Below are 16,337 nucleotides of genomic sequence, written 5' to 3'. Positions count from 1 at the left end.
TTTAGTAGAGACGGGGTTTCACCATGTTGACCAGGATGGTCTCGATCTCTTGACCTCATGATCCACCCGCCTCTGCCTCCCAAAGTGCTGGGATTACAGGTGTGAGCCACTGCGCCCAGCCGGCATATGTTTATTACTATGTCTTTAATGATTTGCATTACCTGGTAGGAGGTAATGTATGTGTTTGGTTATGTAAGTATGAGAAAATAGGTTTTAAGGTTTTTGTGTTTAGTGAGTAATTCTTCAAGTCCTAAGAAAATATATTAAAAATTCCAGTTGGCAAAATTGTGGAAAATATGCAGATTATATACAATCACAACAACAACTCCAAAACCAAGAGTACATTACTGGAATCTTCACAGAAATGTGGGAAAGATTAAGGAGAATTAGAAAACATGAATGGAAAGGTCATTTTTAAAAATTAAATTTCAAAGCCATATCAAATGGTTTGGCTTGAGGAAGGATGGAGATAGAAGGGTCTAGAGCTGTATTACTAGTTAGCCCTAAAACTGGAATTAAAAAAAATTTTATAATCTAAATTAGGCCAAGAAAAGGCAATAACTGTAAGTAATCAGGGAGGGTGATTCTGGGTCCTCTATTCAGTTGAGTGTGCTTAAGAGCATAACACATGTTATTTTAATATTGGATCTCCATTCCCAGTGTGTTTTTGCCAATAAAAATTATAGAATCAGTGTTTAATACGAATACTTGTCCTTAGTCCCAAGTAACTGTGTTTCTCACGTAGTTGAATATATGTCAGATTGTCACTGACCTTCAGATTTTGGCTCCTTGGCTGGTGAGCGCATTGGTAGCAGAGTGTACAGAGTGTAATTCCTTAAGTTAAATGCAAGCTGCAGTTCCAATTTGAAGAAGATTATGAATCTGATTAATTTATTGATTCTCTTCTACAGGTTTGCCCATTTGGCAGCAGTGAAGCTATTAGAGGGGCTACAGAAATATGATATCGATGAAGAGAATGAAATTGATGAAAATGATGTGAAGTTTTTTATAAGACATGGTGTTGAGGGAAGCACTGATGCCAAGGATGATTTATGTCTGAGTGACTCGGATAAAACAGATGCCAGAAGTAAGTATGCTGCCTCTGTTGTGATTTATCCTTTCAGAAGTACCATAGCAATTTTTTGCCACAAATTTGGAAATTATTATGAAGACAAATACTGCCTACAAAGTAAAATAACTTGATAATATTTTTGGAGGAACCACAACTAATATAAGTTTTTGTACTAGGGTTGTTGAATATATAAAAAGTGTGAGACATTGCCTCTGTCCCTCAGGGGATGGAAAGTTATATAAGAAAATATTTAAGTATTTTCTTCAGTAGCTCAAGGGAACTGGGAAAGAAACATCTCAAGGATTGCCACGGTTAGTTGGCAGATGATCACTACAGACAATAATAGCAACAAATATTTATTGTCTACTATGTGCCAGCCACTGTTGTAGTTATTAAAGTAATGGTGAACAATACAAAGGAACTTCATTCGAGTGGTGGTAGTCAGGAGGGAAGGTGATAAGTAATGGATAAGAAAATAGACATATAAAGAAAATAGAGTGGTGCTATAGATAAGAAAATCATTAGGCCTCTCTGTGGTCGTGATGTTTGAGGAGAGACCTGGGTGATGAGAATGAGTCCTATGAAGATCTTGGAAGAACATGCCAGCAGAGGGAACAGTGCATGTAAAGGCCATTATGTAGTATTGGGAATGGTCAGTGTGGCTAGAGTGGAATCCCTAAGGAAGTGGCAAAAGATAGTTTTGAAGGGTCAGCAGGGACCAGTCAGATCGTATAGGGTCTGTTAAGCATTTTAGATTTAGATTTTTATTTTATTTGTTCATTTTTTTCCCTTTTTTCATTACAAAATCTCAGCATATAGATTTTATTTTAAATAGAAAGACATTGTTGCAGTTCAGGATGGAGAATGATGTGATCTTATTCATTTTTAAAGACAGTATCACTCTATCTGTTCCGGGAATGATAGACTGGGAGGTGGAAAAGAGCATAGCATTTCAGATGGGGTATGAATTAGGTGGGAAAAGGATGAACTTCCTGATATAATTATATCCTGATTCCAAGGATACTAAATTAGAATTGTACAAGAACAGATGTAGAATATCTGCACAGATTTCCTGGGCTCCTAGAGTTTCCTGATGTAGGCCTGTAACTAACAGTGATATTGGACATCTCATTTCTTGTTTTGCTTCACTTCAGCCTTTTAGGATTTGCTGATAGATGTGGCTATGAGGTGTTAGAGAAAAAGAAGGTAATCAACGGTGACTTAGATTTCTGGCTTGGGGAATTTGGTGAAGGGTAGTAAGTTTAAAATAACTATTCATTCAGGATAGAGAAGCAGGAAGGCTTTTCAGAAGTAGAATTTGGCTTGTCTTGAAGGGTGGCCAGGATTTTGATAGGCAAAATGGATAAGGAACATTCCATTCATCCAATACATATTTGATTTGCTTTGTTTTTCTTCAACTCATATTTGAATATTTACTGTGTGCACAGCCCTGGGCTACAGAATAGGGTAGTGCATCAGAAATAGTCCTGCTTTCTGGAATTCAGAAAACATTCTGAACCTGCTCAAGATAGTTCTAAAAGTAGTCACTGAAATTGTACATTGTCAGTTCTTTCTTTCCCATCATTCAACATGTATTTATTGAGTATCTGTTATGTGTCAGGCACTATTCTAGGTTCAAGGGTTACATTGGTAAACAGATAAATGATTTCTCCATATTTGCTTATTCCTAAACTGGTTCGATTTTTAAATTGTTTAAAGCTATGAAAGTGTTGATTATCCGCTCTTTGAGTTCCTTGACAACAAGATTAATAACTTACCATATTTGTTAGTGGGATTTTCTAAAATAGTTTTATAGATTTAACTTTTTTTCTTTCATACTAATTGCATTATGGAGACATGTATCTTCCAAATTTAATTTTTCATAATTGTCATCTGAATGATAGTCTTTTTTCCATTGAATATTGTCTTAGTATGCTTGGACTTCCATAGTAAAATACCATAGACTGAGTGGCTTAAACAACAGAAATTTATTTTCTCACAGCTGTAGAGCCTGAAAGTCCCAGATCAAAGTCTGGTAGGATTGGTTTCTGGTGAGGGCTGTCTTTCCGACTTTGACAGGTTTATGTCCTCACATGGGGGAGTGAGAAAACTCTGGTTTCTCTTCTTATAAGGACACTAATCCCATGGGACTAAGGCCCTACCTCATGTCATCTAACTCTAATTACCTTCCAAACCCTCCCCTCTCCAAACACCATCACATTGGAGGTTAGGGCTTAACATATGAATTCTGGGGAGACACATTCAGTTCATAACAAGTGGTTATGACCTATATTCCAGATTAGTCAGTGAGTAAAAGTAGGAGTGCTTTCTCTCAAGGAGACATGTGGTTTCATGCAAATGGACTTCCGAGAGGCAGCAGGATGCTAGCTTATCATAGTTTTATGTTTATTATATTACATGAACATATTGAAACTAAATTGAAGTCTAGTAATTGGAGCAAGTTTTAATTTCTGTAGAATTTTTGCTGGGCTTGGCTACTGGCATATTACTTTCCTACCAGAATTTTTGTTCCTCAAAATCCTAACAAAATGGCTTACATTTCAGTAGTGTTTTATAGTTTATAGAACACTTCCATGTATTCTCCATTATTCACAGTAAGCATATAAGGTAGGTAACATCTGTTTTTATTTTTTTTTCAAGACACAGTTTTTCTCTGTTGCCCAGGCTGGAGTCCAGGGCGCGATCTCGGCTCACCGCAACCTCCGCCTCCTGGGTTCAGGCAATTCTCCTGCCTCAGCCTCCTGAGTAGCTGGGATTACAGGCACGCACCACCATGCCCAGCTAATTTTTTATATTTTTAGTAGAGACGGGGTTCCACCATGTTGACCAGGATGGTCTCGATCTCTTGACCTCGTGATCCACCCGCCTCGGCCTCCCAAAGTGCTGGGATTACAGGCTTGACCCACCGCGCCCGGCCAAGACACAGTTTTACTCCTTTACCCAGGCTTGCGTGTAGTGGCACAATCTTGGCTCACTACAATCTCTGCCTCCCGGGTTCAAGTGATTCTCCTGCCACCACCTCCCAAGGAGCTGGGATTACAGGTACCCACGACTATGCTTCGCTAATTTTTGTATTTTTAGTAGATACAGGGTTTCGCCATGTTGGCCACGCTGGTCTCCAACTGCTGACCTCAGGTGATCCACCTGCGTTGGCCTTCTAAAATGCTGGGATTACAAGTGTGAGCTACCGCACCTGGAAATATCTCTGTTTTCTATCTCAAAAAACACTTATTTAGTATAGTATCCTCATTTGATGGATAAGGAGATTGAGATTCGGAGAAGCTAAGCTACTTGTCCAAAGTCACACAGCAACTGGAAGCAAGGCTTTTGGGCTTCCCTATATAGAGCTCTTGCCAGCACACACATTGCCTCCTAAGAGGAATATTTTCATACCATGAGCAATCTGAATTTTGCTTCTAATGGTATTTGGTCAAGAGAGCCATGGTTTGTACTAATGGTTGAGAAGAACTGTTTCAGTGGAGCTCTTTGATAGAAGTGAGATGAGGATATGCTTGAACTGAGGCTAAGCAAATCAAAGGCAGCCCCAGTGAGTGAAGAAAGCTCAGGCGTTGGATTCAGATGTTAGAATTTCACCACTTTCTAGCTGTGTTACGTTCTGAGCCTCAGTTTCTTTATCTGTAAAAATGAGAATATAATATAATGTCACCCCAACAGATAGTATAAGGGTTAAATTAGTACACTGGAGAATGGGAAGTGCCTAGCTTATCATAGAGGCTCAGGAAGTGTGAGTTCCCTTCCTCTTGGTTTCTGGAGAGTGTCAGTTATTCTGGCAAAAAGAACTAGTTGTACCAAAATTGTATTTTCTAAAGAAATTTTCTGATTTAGGTCTAGATTTATTTTCTAATTAAAAAAAAGTCCTCAGAACATTGTCAGACAATACTTGACTCTCTGGGGTAGAGTGGAAGCCTCTTCCCTGATGAATATAACCAAAGGAAAACCGGAAGATGCTGATGTCAGGGGTTCCTAACCAACAGCCCACCCAGATCACCCTACAGTGAGGCTCAGAGTTAATGATTCTTTAAGGATTTCCTGACAGCTTTATTTTAAATAGCTTTATTGATTGAGATATGATTCATGTATTATTAAATATACCTACTTAGACATACAATTGGGTGGTTATTAGTATATTCACAGATTTGTTAAGCATTACCACAATCAATATTATGTCTGTTATTTATTTATTTTTTTGAGACACAGTCTTGCTCTGTCTCCCAGGCTGGAGTGCAGTGGCGTATTCTCGGCTCACTGCAATCTCTGCCTCCCGGGTTCAAGTGACTCTTGTGCCTCAGCTACCTGAGTAGCTAGGATTACAGGTGTACACCTTCAGCCCAGGTAATTTTTCATTTTTAGTAGAGATGGGGTTTCACCATGTTGACCAGGCTGATCTTGAACTCCTGGCCTCAAGTGATCTGCTTGCCTTGGTCTTTCAAAGTGCTAGGATTATAGGCATGAGCTACCGTGCCTGGCCAATTTTATGTCATTTTTATCAAGTTACAAAGAAATGTCATCCCCATTACCCCACCCTACCTTCTCTCCAACTGTTATTCTGGCAAAAAGAACTAGTTGTACTGTAATGATTAATGATGTTGAGTATGTTTCCACATGCCCCTTGACTCTTCTGGGCAACTGCTAATCTACTTTCTGCCTCTATAGAATTGCTGATTGTAGATACTTTATTTGAATGAAATATGTGGCCTTTCCTTTCACTTAACATAATGTTTTCAAGGTTCATACACACTGTAGCATGGATTAGTATTTCATTCCTTTTTATTGTCAAATATAATTCTTGTATGGATGTACCACACTTTATATATCCATTCATTAGCTAATGGACATTTGAGTTGTATCCACATTTTGGCTATTATGGATAATGCTGCTATAAACATTCATGTGTACATTTTTGTGTGGACATAGGTTTTCATTTCTCTTAGGTATATACCTAAGTTGTATATAAATAACTCCCTCCCTCCCTCCCTTCCTTCCTTCCTTCCCTGTTGCCCAGGTTGGAGTGCAATGGTATGATCTCAGCTCACTGCAACCTCTGCCTCCCAGGTTCAAGCAATTCTCTTGTCTCAGCCTCCTGAGCAGCTGGGATTACGTGCATGCGCCACCATGCTTGGCTAACTTTTGTATTTTTGGTAGAGACGGGGTTCACCATGTTGGTCAGGCTGGTCTCGAACTCCTGACCTTGTGATCTGCTCACCTTGGCCTCCCAAAGTGCTGGGATTACAGGCATGAGCCACCTTGCCTGGTCGCACCACATTTTCTTTATCCAGTCTTCTGTTGATGGACATTAGGTTGATTCCATTTCTTTGCCATGTGCACATTTATGTGCATGTGTCTTTATAGTATGAAGATAGTATATAGTATGAATATAGTATGATATATATTCCTTTGGGTACGTACCAATAGTGGGGTTGTTGGGTCGTGTGCTAATTCTGTTTTGAGTTCTTTGAGAAGTTGCCAAACTGCTTTCCACAATGGTTGAACAAATTTATTCTCCCACCAGCAGTGTATAAATGTTCTCTTTTCTCCACAACCTCCCAGCATCTGTTGTTTTTTGACTTTCTATTAATAGCCATTCTGACTGATGTGAGATGGCATTTCCTTGTGGTTTTGATTTGCATTTCTCTAATGATTACCGATGTTGAGCATTTTTTTCATATGCTTGTTGGCTCTGTGTATGTCTTCTTTTGAAAAGCATTTCTTCTCTGTGAGGATTAAAATATATAAGGTACTTAGTGCAGTGTCTTGACATCATAGGCACTGCATAACTACACGATCATTTTTATTGTTTTCTCTGGAAATTTTCTCCTTTGTTGAATTGAAATCTTTCTTTCTGGAGCTAATTCCCCAATTAATCTTAATTCTTACCTCTGAGGACTTCATAGAACAGGCCTTACGAAACATATAATTTCAGATATTAAAGAAATTATTATATAAGCTAAATACCCACTGCTCTTTCAGTCTTTTCTGACATTTTAAATCTTAATTCCCCTCTACCTTCTTGCTAATGGTTATGGTGGTTTCCAAACCTGTCTACCCTTTAGAATTGTCTGAGGAACTTTTTTTTTTTTCCTTTAGGCAGAGTGTCACTCTGTCACCCAGGCTGGAGTGCAGTGGCATGACCTTGGCTCACTGCAACCTACATCTCCCAGGTTGCTGGGATTTACAGGCATGTGCCACCACACCCAAATAATTTTTGTATTTTTAGTAGAGACAGGGTTTCACCATGTTGGCCAGACTGGTCTCGAACTCCTGACCTCAAGTGATCTGCCGCCTTGGCCTCCCAAAGTGCTGGAGTTACAGGCATGAGCCACTGCGCCCACCCGAGGTCCTTGTAAAAGGACTTGTAAATTGCCGAAATTTATTAAGTACATATTCTTGAACTTGGTAGGTCTGGAATGGGGCTCAAGAACATACATTTTTAAAAAGCATCCCATTTGATTCTGGTGTATGCAGTTTAGAAACTGTAGCTCTAATCTGTTGATAGATAAATCATGGGTGTTAGGAAGAAGAGGCTGTGATTTGCTAAATTGGTCTTGTAAAGCAGTTTCTCAACTTCTATACTCTTGACATTCTGTGCCAGATAATTATTTTTGTTGAGGCAGACTTTTCTGTGCACTGTGAGATGTCTAGGAGCATCTGAGCCTTTACCTACTAGATGCCGGTAGCACCTCTCTATTCCCACTCCCAGGCTGTGACAAGCAGAAATTTCTTCAGGGGCTGCCAAATGACCCTTGGAGGAGAAAATCACCCCAGGTAGAGAACCATTGCCATAAAGGATGGAAAAATCATAGTTCTGATCGTTGAAGAATAGTTCAAAATAACTCTCCACATACTTTGTTCTCTTAGTATCCTCTTGCGTAAGTGCTATAAGTGACCGATCACAAAATTTGTGGATGTGTTAGTTCTGGTTTACTTTAAAGTAATCAAGCATATTTCAGTTTTTTTAATTTTCCGATATATAGTAGATTGTGCATGGTCCTGTAATCTATCATTAGTCCTACAATACTGCTAGCCTTTTTTTTTTTTGAGATGGAGTCTTGTTATGTTGCCCAGGCTGGAGTTCAGTGGCAAGGTCTCGGTTCATTGCAACCTCTGCCTCCCTGGTTCAAATGATTCTCCTGCTTCAGACTCCTGAGTAGCTGGAATTACAGGCATGTGCTACCACACCACACTAATATTTGTATTTTTAGTAGAGACGGGGTTTCACCACATTGGCAAGGCTAATCTGGAACTCCTAACCTCAGGTGATCCACCTGCCTTGGCCTCTGAAAGTGTTGGGATTATAGGCATGAGCCACCATACCTGGCCAATACTGCTAGTCTTTTAAAACCTTCTTTTTCATAGCATTAATAGTCATAACAACCTGATACATGCTACAGTAGCAGGGAGAGAATTCTCCATTTAGGTATTTCATTGCATGTTCATTTTAGTATTCTGTTACTGATATTTATCCTTCTTTGTATATACCATGCTTCCTCCACCCCCATCTCCAAACCATACAGACACTAGTCTAGAGGAAGAATATGCTCCAGAAGACCAGTACCCGGTGGACACGAGCTGTTATGTGTCTAACCAGTTTCCTATTCGACTCTGTCTTGCAGTGAGAGCTTACAAGAAAGTTGTAGAATTGAGACACCTCCTGGAAATTGCCGAGAGCAACTATAAACACTTGGGAGGGATAACAGAAGAAGATTTAAAGCAGAAGAAAGAACAGCTTGAGGCTGAAAAGTAATGTCCTTAAAACTTTAATGATTTGTTTTTAAATACCTCTCTAAATGCCATGTGAGGGTTTGTTGGTCAGCAACTTGTTCTTTCTTTCTCTCTCTCTCTCTCTTTTTTTCTTTTTATGAGACTAAGTCTCACTCTGTCACCCAGGCTGGAGTGCAGCGGTGTGATCTCGGCTCACTGCAACCTCTGTCTTCTGGGTTCAAGTGATTCTCATGCCTCAGTCTCCCGAATAGCTGAGATTACAGGTGCCTGCCACCACACCTGGCTAATTTTTGTATTTTTAGTAGAGATGGGGTTTCACCATCTTGGCCAGGCTGGTCTTGATCTCCTGACCTTGTGATTTACCCACTTCAGCTTCCCAAAGTGCTGGGATTACAGGTGTGAGCCACCGCGCCAGGCCTTGTTCTTTCATTTTGCCAAAGGGTGTTAGGGTCCATCCTGTTTTTCTCCTGAGCCCCCAGATGACAAAGGAGTTAAGAATTTTAAAATAATTGTGATAAGATACATATAAATTAAAATTTACCATCTTAACCATTTTTAAGTATACAGTTCAGTAGTGTTAAGTACACTCCCATCGTTGTGCATCCCATCTCCAGAACTCCTTTCGTCTTGTGAAACTGACATTCTGACATAGGCTCTGAACATTCTCATCAGGCCAGACTGCCCATCCACACATCTGAAACTAGGTCTTGTGTTCCCTGATTATAGTACCCATTAGAGAATGCTCTTGCATCTAGAGGCAGTGAGCAAGTGCATAGTTGTCTCTATCTTTCACTTCCTTAACCCCACATTGGCTCCCTGGACAATGGGTATGGTACCTCTGTAATTGCAGTTGGCTCTCTATATCTGTGAGCTCTGCATCCATGGATGAAACCAAACTTGCATAGACAATAATCAGGAAAAAAAAGGATAGCTGTGTCTGTACTGAACATCTGTAGCCTTTTTTTCCCTTGTCATTATTCCCTAAATAATAAACTATAAGAACTTATTGTTTACTACTACAGTAAGTAAATCTGGAGACGATTCAAAGTATACAGGAGAATGCATATAGATTATATGCAGATATGTACGTACTGCACACCATTTTAATGTAAGGGACTTAGCGTCTGTGGGTTTTGGTGTCTGTGGGGCCTGCTGGAACCAATCCCTTTTGTTACTGAGGGACCACTGTAGTTAATAGCTGCTGGGATAGAGGATACCTCGAGCTTCTTTTATCCTACTGTCCCTCTGCTTGTCTTGCTACTTTCCAGAATAAACAGAGAACAGAGAGAGATAGGAGAGGAGACTTCTGATTTAATCAAACATGGGTCTGGAAAGAGAACCATGCAGGGATTTCCTTCTTTGTTCTCTGCTTTTTCTGCCCTTTCCTTTCGTTGTGTCTTGTTACCTCACACTCTTAGAACCGGCTGTTTCCCTTTCCTCCACCCAATTCTGAATCTAGCTCTGAAAGAGGTGTGCTAACTGTATTCAGAGTAACAGCTAAATCTTTGATAAGCTGACATTTGGCTCTAGTTTAAAAAAAAGAAAATAAAAATAATATTAAGATTAATGTGTTATTCTTCCCTGGATGGGTACTTGGGAATTTAAGCAGAAGGCAAAAACCTTAGGCCAAAATACTCTGTTTTTTTCTCTGCTACCCTATGAAACTACCGCTTAATGTGATTTTAGACACTAGGAATCTGTGGCAGACTGATTTTTTTTTTTTTTTTTTTAAATCGGGCCATCTTGGTATCTCACAAATCATATCATATAGGTTTCTGTCCACTGCCTCTATACTGTTTGAAGTGTTTTGAGATGTAGAATTTTTTTTAGTGTTAGCCTTGGCCTAAGAGCCTTCTTCAAAGTTCTTAGATTCTTTGTAGTCTGGAAAAGTACTTCGTGATGGAGCAATTATTTCCTACTAATGAGCTTTAAATTTTGGTTTCCTTTGCTTTTCTTCTAAAGCAGATTTCTATACTATCACTACAGCTGTTTGTATTACTTCTAAGCACTACTATATGCTGCACACCAGACAAGCTTTATCTCAAGCAATCCTCACAACTCCATGAGCTATACAGATTAGGAAACGAAGACTTAATGCAGAGGTTAAGTAACTTGTGTAAAGTCGCAGAGGGTGTAGAAAGGGTGTGGGAGGTGGAGCCAGGATTTGAGCCTGTGTCAATGACTCTAACCCTGTTTAAGATCATTACAATTTTAATAGTCTTTAGTGGAACTTTTAGTCAAATAGCTATGGAATAGTCTATCAGTGTGAAATATTATTAATGTAAGTGATTTTTGAACAGCTTTTTTTAATTGCTTTACGTTTGTGCCAGAATGCAGTTTCATATCAGCTGAAGTGGCAGTGTTTCTTCTAATTACACCTAAGTTTTAATTCTTCTCTAGCATTTGTTCTCCACTTTGTATTAAGTACATTTTTTTATTTTATTTATTTATTTTTTTATATGGAGTCTTGCTCTGTTGCCAGGCTGGAGTGCAGGGGTGCAATCTTGGCTCACTGCAACCTCTGCCTCCCAGGTTCAAGTGATTCTCCTGCCTCAGCCTCCTGAGTAGCTGGGACTACAGGTGCATGCCATCATGGCTGGCTAGCTTTTTGCATTTTAGTAGAGACATCCGGGATGTTGGCCAGGATGGTCTTGATCTTCTGCCCTTGTGATCTACCTGCCTCGGCCTCTGAAAGTTCTGGGATTACAGGTGTAACTCACTGTGCCTCGCCACCCCCCCCCCTTTTTTTTTTTTTTGAGACGGAGTCTCACTCTGTTGCCCAGGCTGGAGTACAATGGCATGATCTCGGCTTACTGCAACCTCCACGTCCCAGGCTCAAGCAATTCTCCCGCCTCAGCCTCCTAAGTAGCTGGGATTACAGGCATCTGCCATCATGCCTGGCTAATTTCTGTATTTTTGTAGAGGTGGGGTTTCACCATGTTGGCCAGGCTGGTCTGAAATCCCTGGCCTCAGGTGATCCACCTTCCTCCACCTCCCAAAGCGTTGGGATTACAGGCGAGAACCACCACACATGGCCGTGTTAAGTGCATCTTAAGACATTTATTCTTTGGGTGCAAACCCTGATCTTAAATATAGTTGTAAAGAAAAACTGGGCAAGTATTGGTTTGAGGGATGTCTTTTGATTTTTATTGTTATCCATCAGTAGACCAAACTCACAACACAATAAAATATATTTGTGTTACTCTGTCCTGGGGATGATATTCCCTTCTTATTTGCTGAACTTCTAGGCTTCCACAATTGACATTCTTCTTCTCTATCCCCAATCTTAACCTTTACTAATTTCTGTACCAGAACTACTACTGTATATTCTTAGATTGCCCTCCTGGGACCCAACCTAGGATGCCTTGGGAATTGTGTTTCCCCTCACCATCCAGTGATAAGGCAGAAAAAAATCCTGGTTCAAGTTACAACATCTCTTGTCTGGATTGTTGGTGACATCTTGATAGGTCTTCTACTTCCTGTCCCTGTCCCCATATCCCCCACTCCCCTACCCTGTAGTCTGTTCTTAACCCAGTATCCAGAGTAATTATATTAAAACAGTATTCTGAGTAATCATATTAAAGGTCAGATCATGCTCTTTTTCTACTCAGACTCTCTAGTGCCTTCCCATTTTACTCAGAGTAAAAGCCAAAGTGCTTACTGTGATTTAGAAGACCCTACTTATTCTTGTTCTCTTTTACCTCTCTGACTTACACAACTTTTCCTCCCTTTTTTTTCTTTTATAGGAAGGGTCTCACTCTGTTACCTAGGCTGGAGTGCAGTGGTATGATCACAGCTCACTGTGGCCTTGACCTCTTGGGCTCAAGAGGTCCCCCACCTGAGTTTCCCAAGTAGCTGGGGCTACTTGGGAAGGCCCCATCACCATGGAGATAACTTAAAAAATTTTTCTTTTTGGTAGAGGTGGGGTCTCACTATGTTACCCAGGCTGGTCTTGAACTCCTGGGCTCAAGCAGTTCTTCTGCTGTGGCCTCCCAAAGTGCTGGGATTACAGGCGTGAACCACTCTGCCTGGCCTTTCTTTCTCTCAATCTCTCTCTCTTTTTTTTTTTGAGACAGTCTCGTTCTGTCATCCATGCTGGAGTGCAGTGGCATGATCTCGGCTCACTGCATCCTCACCTCTTAGGTTCAAGGGATTCTCCTGTGTCAGCTTCCCAGGTAGCTGTGATTAGGTTTCACTGTGTTGTCCAGGTGGGTCTCAAATTCCTGGCCTCAAGTGATTCATCTGCCTTGGCCTCCCAAAGTGCTGGGATTACAGGTGTGAGCTACCGCGCCTGGCCTCCTTTTTATTCTTTAAACAATTCTATTGTGTTGGCCACTGGTGTTCTTGTACTTCATCAGGCATACTTCTGCTTCAGGGTCGTTGCACTTGTTCCTTTTCTCTGGAACACTTTTTCTCCAATGTCTACATGGTTATCTCTCTTATTTCCTTCAGGGATTGTCTTAGAAGCCCCCATCTCAGTAAAGCCTTCCCTAGCCATTGTGTATGAAATGTTAACCCCCTCCTCCACATCATTTTACCATTTTATACTTCTCTTTCCTGCTTTATTTTTGTTTTCTCCCTTAGCACTTATTATCTTCCAACATATCATATATTTTACTTATTTATTTTTCTTATTGTCTGCATATATCTACTACTAAAGTAAGGTCCAGGAAGGCAGATTTTGGGCCTTTTGCTCACCACTATATCTCTAGTGCCCATTCATAGTAGACCCTGAATACATATTTGTTGAATAAACGATTTCTTTATTTGCCTTAAACACAATGCATGGATTCTTTCCACTATTAAAAATAATTGTTAGTTGACATTGGTGATTGATTTTTAAAAAATTTTGTTTTTGATAGGACCATCAAAGAACTGCAGGACCAGCTGGAGTATGAACGACTACGTAGAGAAAAATTAGAATGTCAGCTTGATGAATATCGAGCAGAGGTCGACCAGCTCAGGGAAACACTGGAAAAAAATCAAGTCCCCAACATTGTGGCCACGGTTAGTGTCCTTTTTATTACATTTATTTTTCTCAAAAAATATATACAAGAGTGGCTAAGAGAACAAGCTTTGGGCTAGGGCTCTTTGGACTTGAATCCTGGCTACAGTCTTTTTTGATTTAGGCTACTTATTTAACCTTTTTGTGCCTCAGCTATAAACTGGAGACGGTAACTTAAACTTTCTAGAGCTGATGACAGGATTAAAGGAACACATACACACACACACACACACACACACGCACAAACTATATGTAACTACATAACTTTCTATATATACACACACCTGTCTGTATCTATCTATCTATCTATCTATCTACCTACCTACCTACCTACCTACCTACCTATCATCTATGTTCAAACAGCAGCTTGGTCCTAAGTATTATTGTTATTATTGTACCACAGAAGAAAAAAATACCTTCATAAGCAGAATAATCAGTAAGAATTCTATGACAGCTGAAGGGTATGTATTTTTTCATATTCTAAATAACCAAAATAAAGTGCTTTGAATGGAATCCATTTTAGAAAGTTTTAGTTCTCCCAAAGAATAGTTTTAAAAGTAGAAAGGAGCCAGCATAGAAGTTGTCATAGCATCCTTTTGCTCAGATTGCAGACACATAAAAACTAACGTTTGTGTAACACTATATCTACAAACTTATTTCACGTTATCTTATTGTATGTCATTTTACCTTCCCCTGTTAACATACGAAAAACTGAGGCTCAGAGAGGTTAAGTGACTTGTCTAAATTCACACAGTCAGTAGTGGTAGAATCAGTATTCAATTTCTGGTCTGGTCTTTTGATCTCATAGCCTTAGCCCTCTTGGCTCATTTCATTTTTTTCGTTTCTTTTTCTTTTTTTGAGATAGAGTCTTGCTCTGTCACCCAGGCTGGGGTGCAGTGGCCTAATCTTGGCTCACTGTAGTCTCCGCCTCCCAGGTTCAAGTGATTCTCTACCTCAGCCTCCCGAATAGCTGGGATCACAGGTGCCCACCACCACGCCCAGCTAATTTTTTGTGTGTTTTTTTAGAGACGGGTTTCACTATGTTGGCTAGGCTAGTCTAGAACTCCTCATCTCAAGTGATCTTCCCACCCCAGCCTCCCAAAATGCTGGGATTAAAGGCATGAGCCACTGTGCCCAGCTGCCTTGGTTCTTTTCAAAATGGGAATTATGAATTTGGAATTCAGAATATAGCACTAGAAAACGGAAAAATACTTCGAATGACAAAAAGGACAAATACATAGAAGGAAGCAAAAAAGAAACATGAGAAACATACAAAGAACAAGTACAGAATAGGAGGTGAAGTACAGAAAGCAGAATAAAAGTGACAGCAAGATACCCTAGTATTTCATACCATCTGATCTCAAAGGAGAGTAGGCTGAAAGTGTACCAGGGAAACTTTGACCCTCATTCTCTTTTATAAGTGAAGATGGTCACAGTGTGGCCCTGTAGACAAATCATTGTTGTACAATGTAGGGATTCAGGTACGTTTCATATTTTCTTTCCATAGGGAGGTTTCTTCATCAGTCATCATGGATGGATTAATTCTGTTTGAGGCTTGTGTCACCTCAAATCTGATCTATTAATATTATAGAAACTTCCTGGCTTCTTTTTATTTTACACAAACCAGTCATTGGTCTCTTTCATAAGCACTTTAAAAATATTAAAATAATAAAACATGTTTGATGTGTAGTGTTAAAAACAAGATAGATGTTCCTTCTGACCCTAAGTTCCACTCTTCAGAGGAAGCTACTGTTAACAATTTAATACATACCATATTAGATAAAATTCTGTTTAATCCGCAAACATGTATGTGTATTTCTATGCATATATAAATATAGACCACTTTCTCAGTTTCTTTGGGCCTTGGTGTCTCACCAGTGTTTGATTTTCCAAGGAATATAATTATAATAATTAATCTATTCTCTTCATTTTTGCAACCCTCTTCTTGTACTACCTTTAGCCCATGGGGAAACTTTAGTATCAGAGAGGCCAGCTGTACAGTCATGTAGTGTTGGTTAGAGGGCTAGAGGACACAGCACCATTTATAACTTACAGCTTCCAATCAAATCTGTTATCTCTCCACCTTGTGGCAGGGACTCTGTGACTCCTAGTCTCCCCAAAAGTAGAAAGGTAAGTTATTGTTGTTTTTTCTTTTTTTTAGACAGGGTCTTGCTCTTGTCACCCATACTGCAGTGCAGTGATGCCATCATAGGGCGCTGTAGCCTCGAGCTCCCAAGGTTCAAGTGATCCTCTTGCCTCAGCCTCCCAAGTAGCTGGGACTACAGCCGTGCACCAACACACCTGGCCAATTAGTTTATATATTTATTTTTTGTAAGGACAAGATCTTGCTTTGTTGCCAAGGCTAAGTTGTTGTTCTTCAGCTGCCTAGGCAGGACAATCTTTTGGTGTAGTCACCCAAGCTGCACATTTTCTTTTGAGCCATTCAAAACTGTCTACTTTCTATCTTTTAGCTATTTAGAAATTCTCTTTTCTTACTCA

The 16,337-nt window shown here is 39.9% G+C and overlaps 1 protein-coding gene across 3 annotated transcripts in view; it reads left to right on the top strand.

The window, feature by feature from the left end:
* ANKRD42 (ankyrin repeat domain 42) overlaps positions 1-16,337 on the top strand; it is an 81,248-nt gene that overhangs the window by 54,497 nt on the left and 10,414 nt on the right. For all 3 annotated transcript variants that reach the window (XM_037744440.1, XM_017544918.2, XM_037744441.1), the window contains exons 9-11: positions 912-1,087; positions 8,725-8,851; positions 13,696-13,840. In XM_037744440.1, coding sequence (XP_037600368.1) covers positions 912-1,087; positions 8,725-8,851; positions 13,696-13,840 — 448 coding nt within the window. The remainder of the gene's footprint in view (positions 1-911; positions 1,088-8,724; positions 8,852-13,695; positions 13,841-16,337) is intronic.

Source organism: Cebus imitator, unplaced genomic scaffold (genome assembly GCF_001604975.1).
Source record: "Cebus imitator isolate Cc_AM_T3 unplaced genomic scaffold, Cebus_imitator-1.0 Scaffold174, whole genome shotgun sequence".
Taxonomy (NCBI): Eukaryota; Metazoa; Chordata; class Mammalia; order Primates; family Cebidae; genus Cebus; species Cebus imitator.
This window is presented reverse-complemented; position numbering and strand designations above follow the sequence as displayed.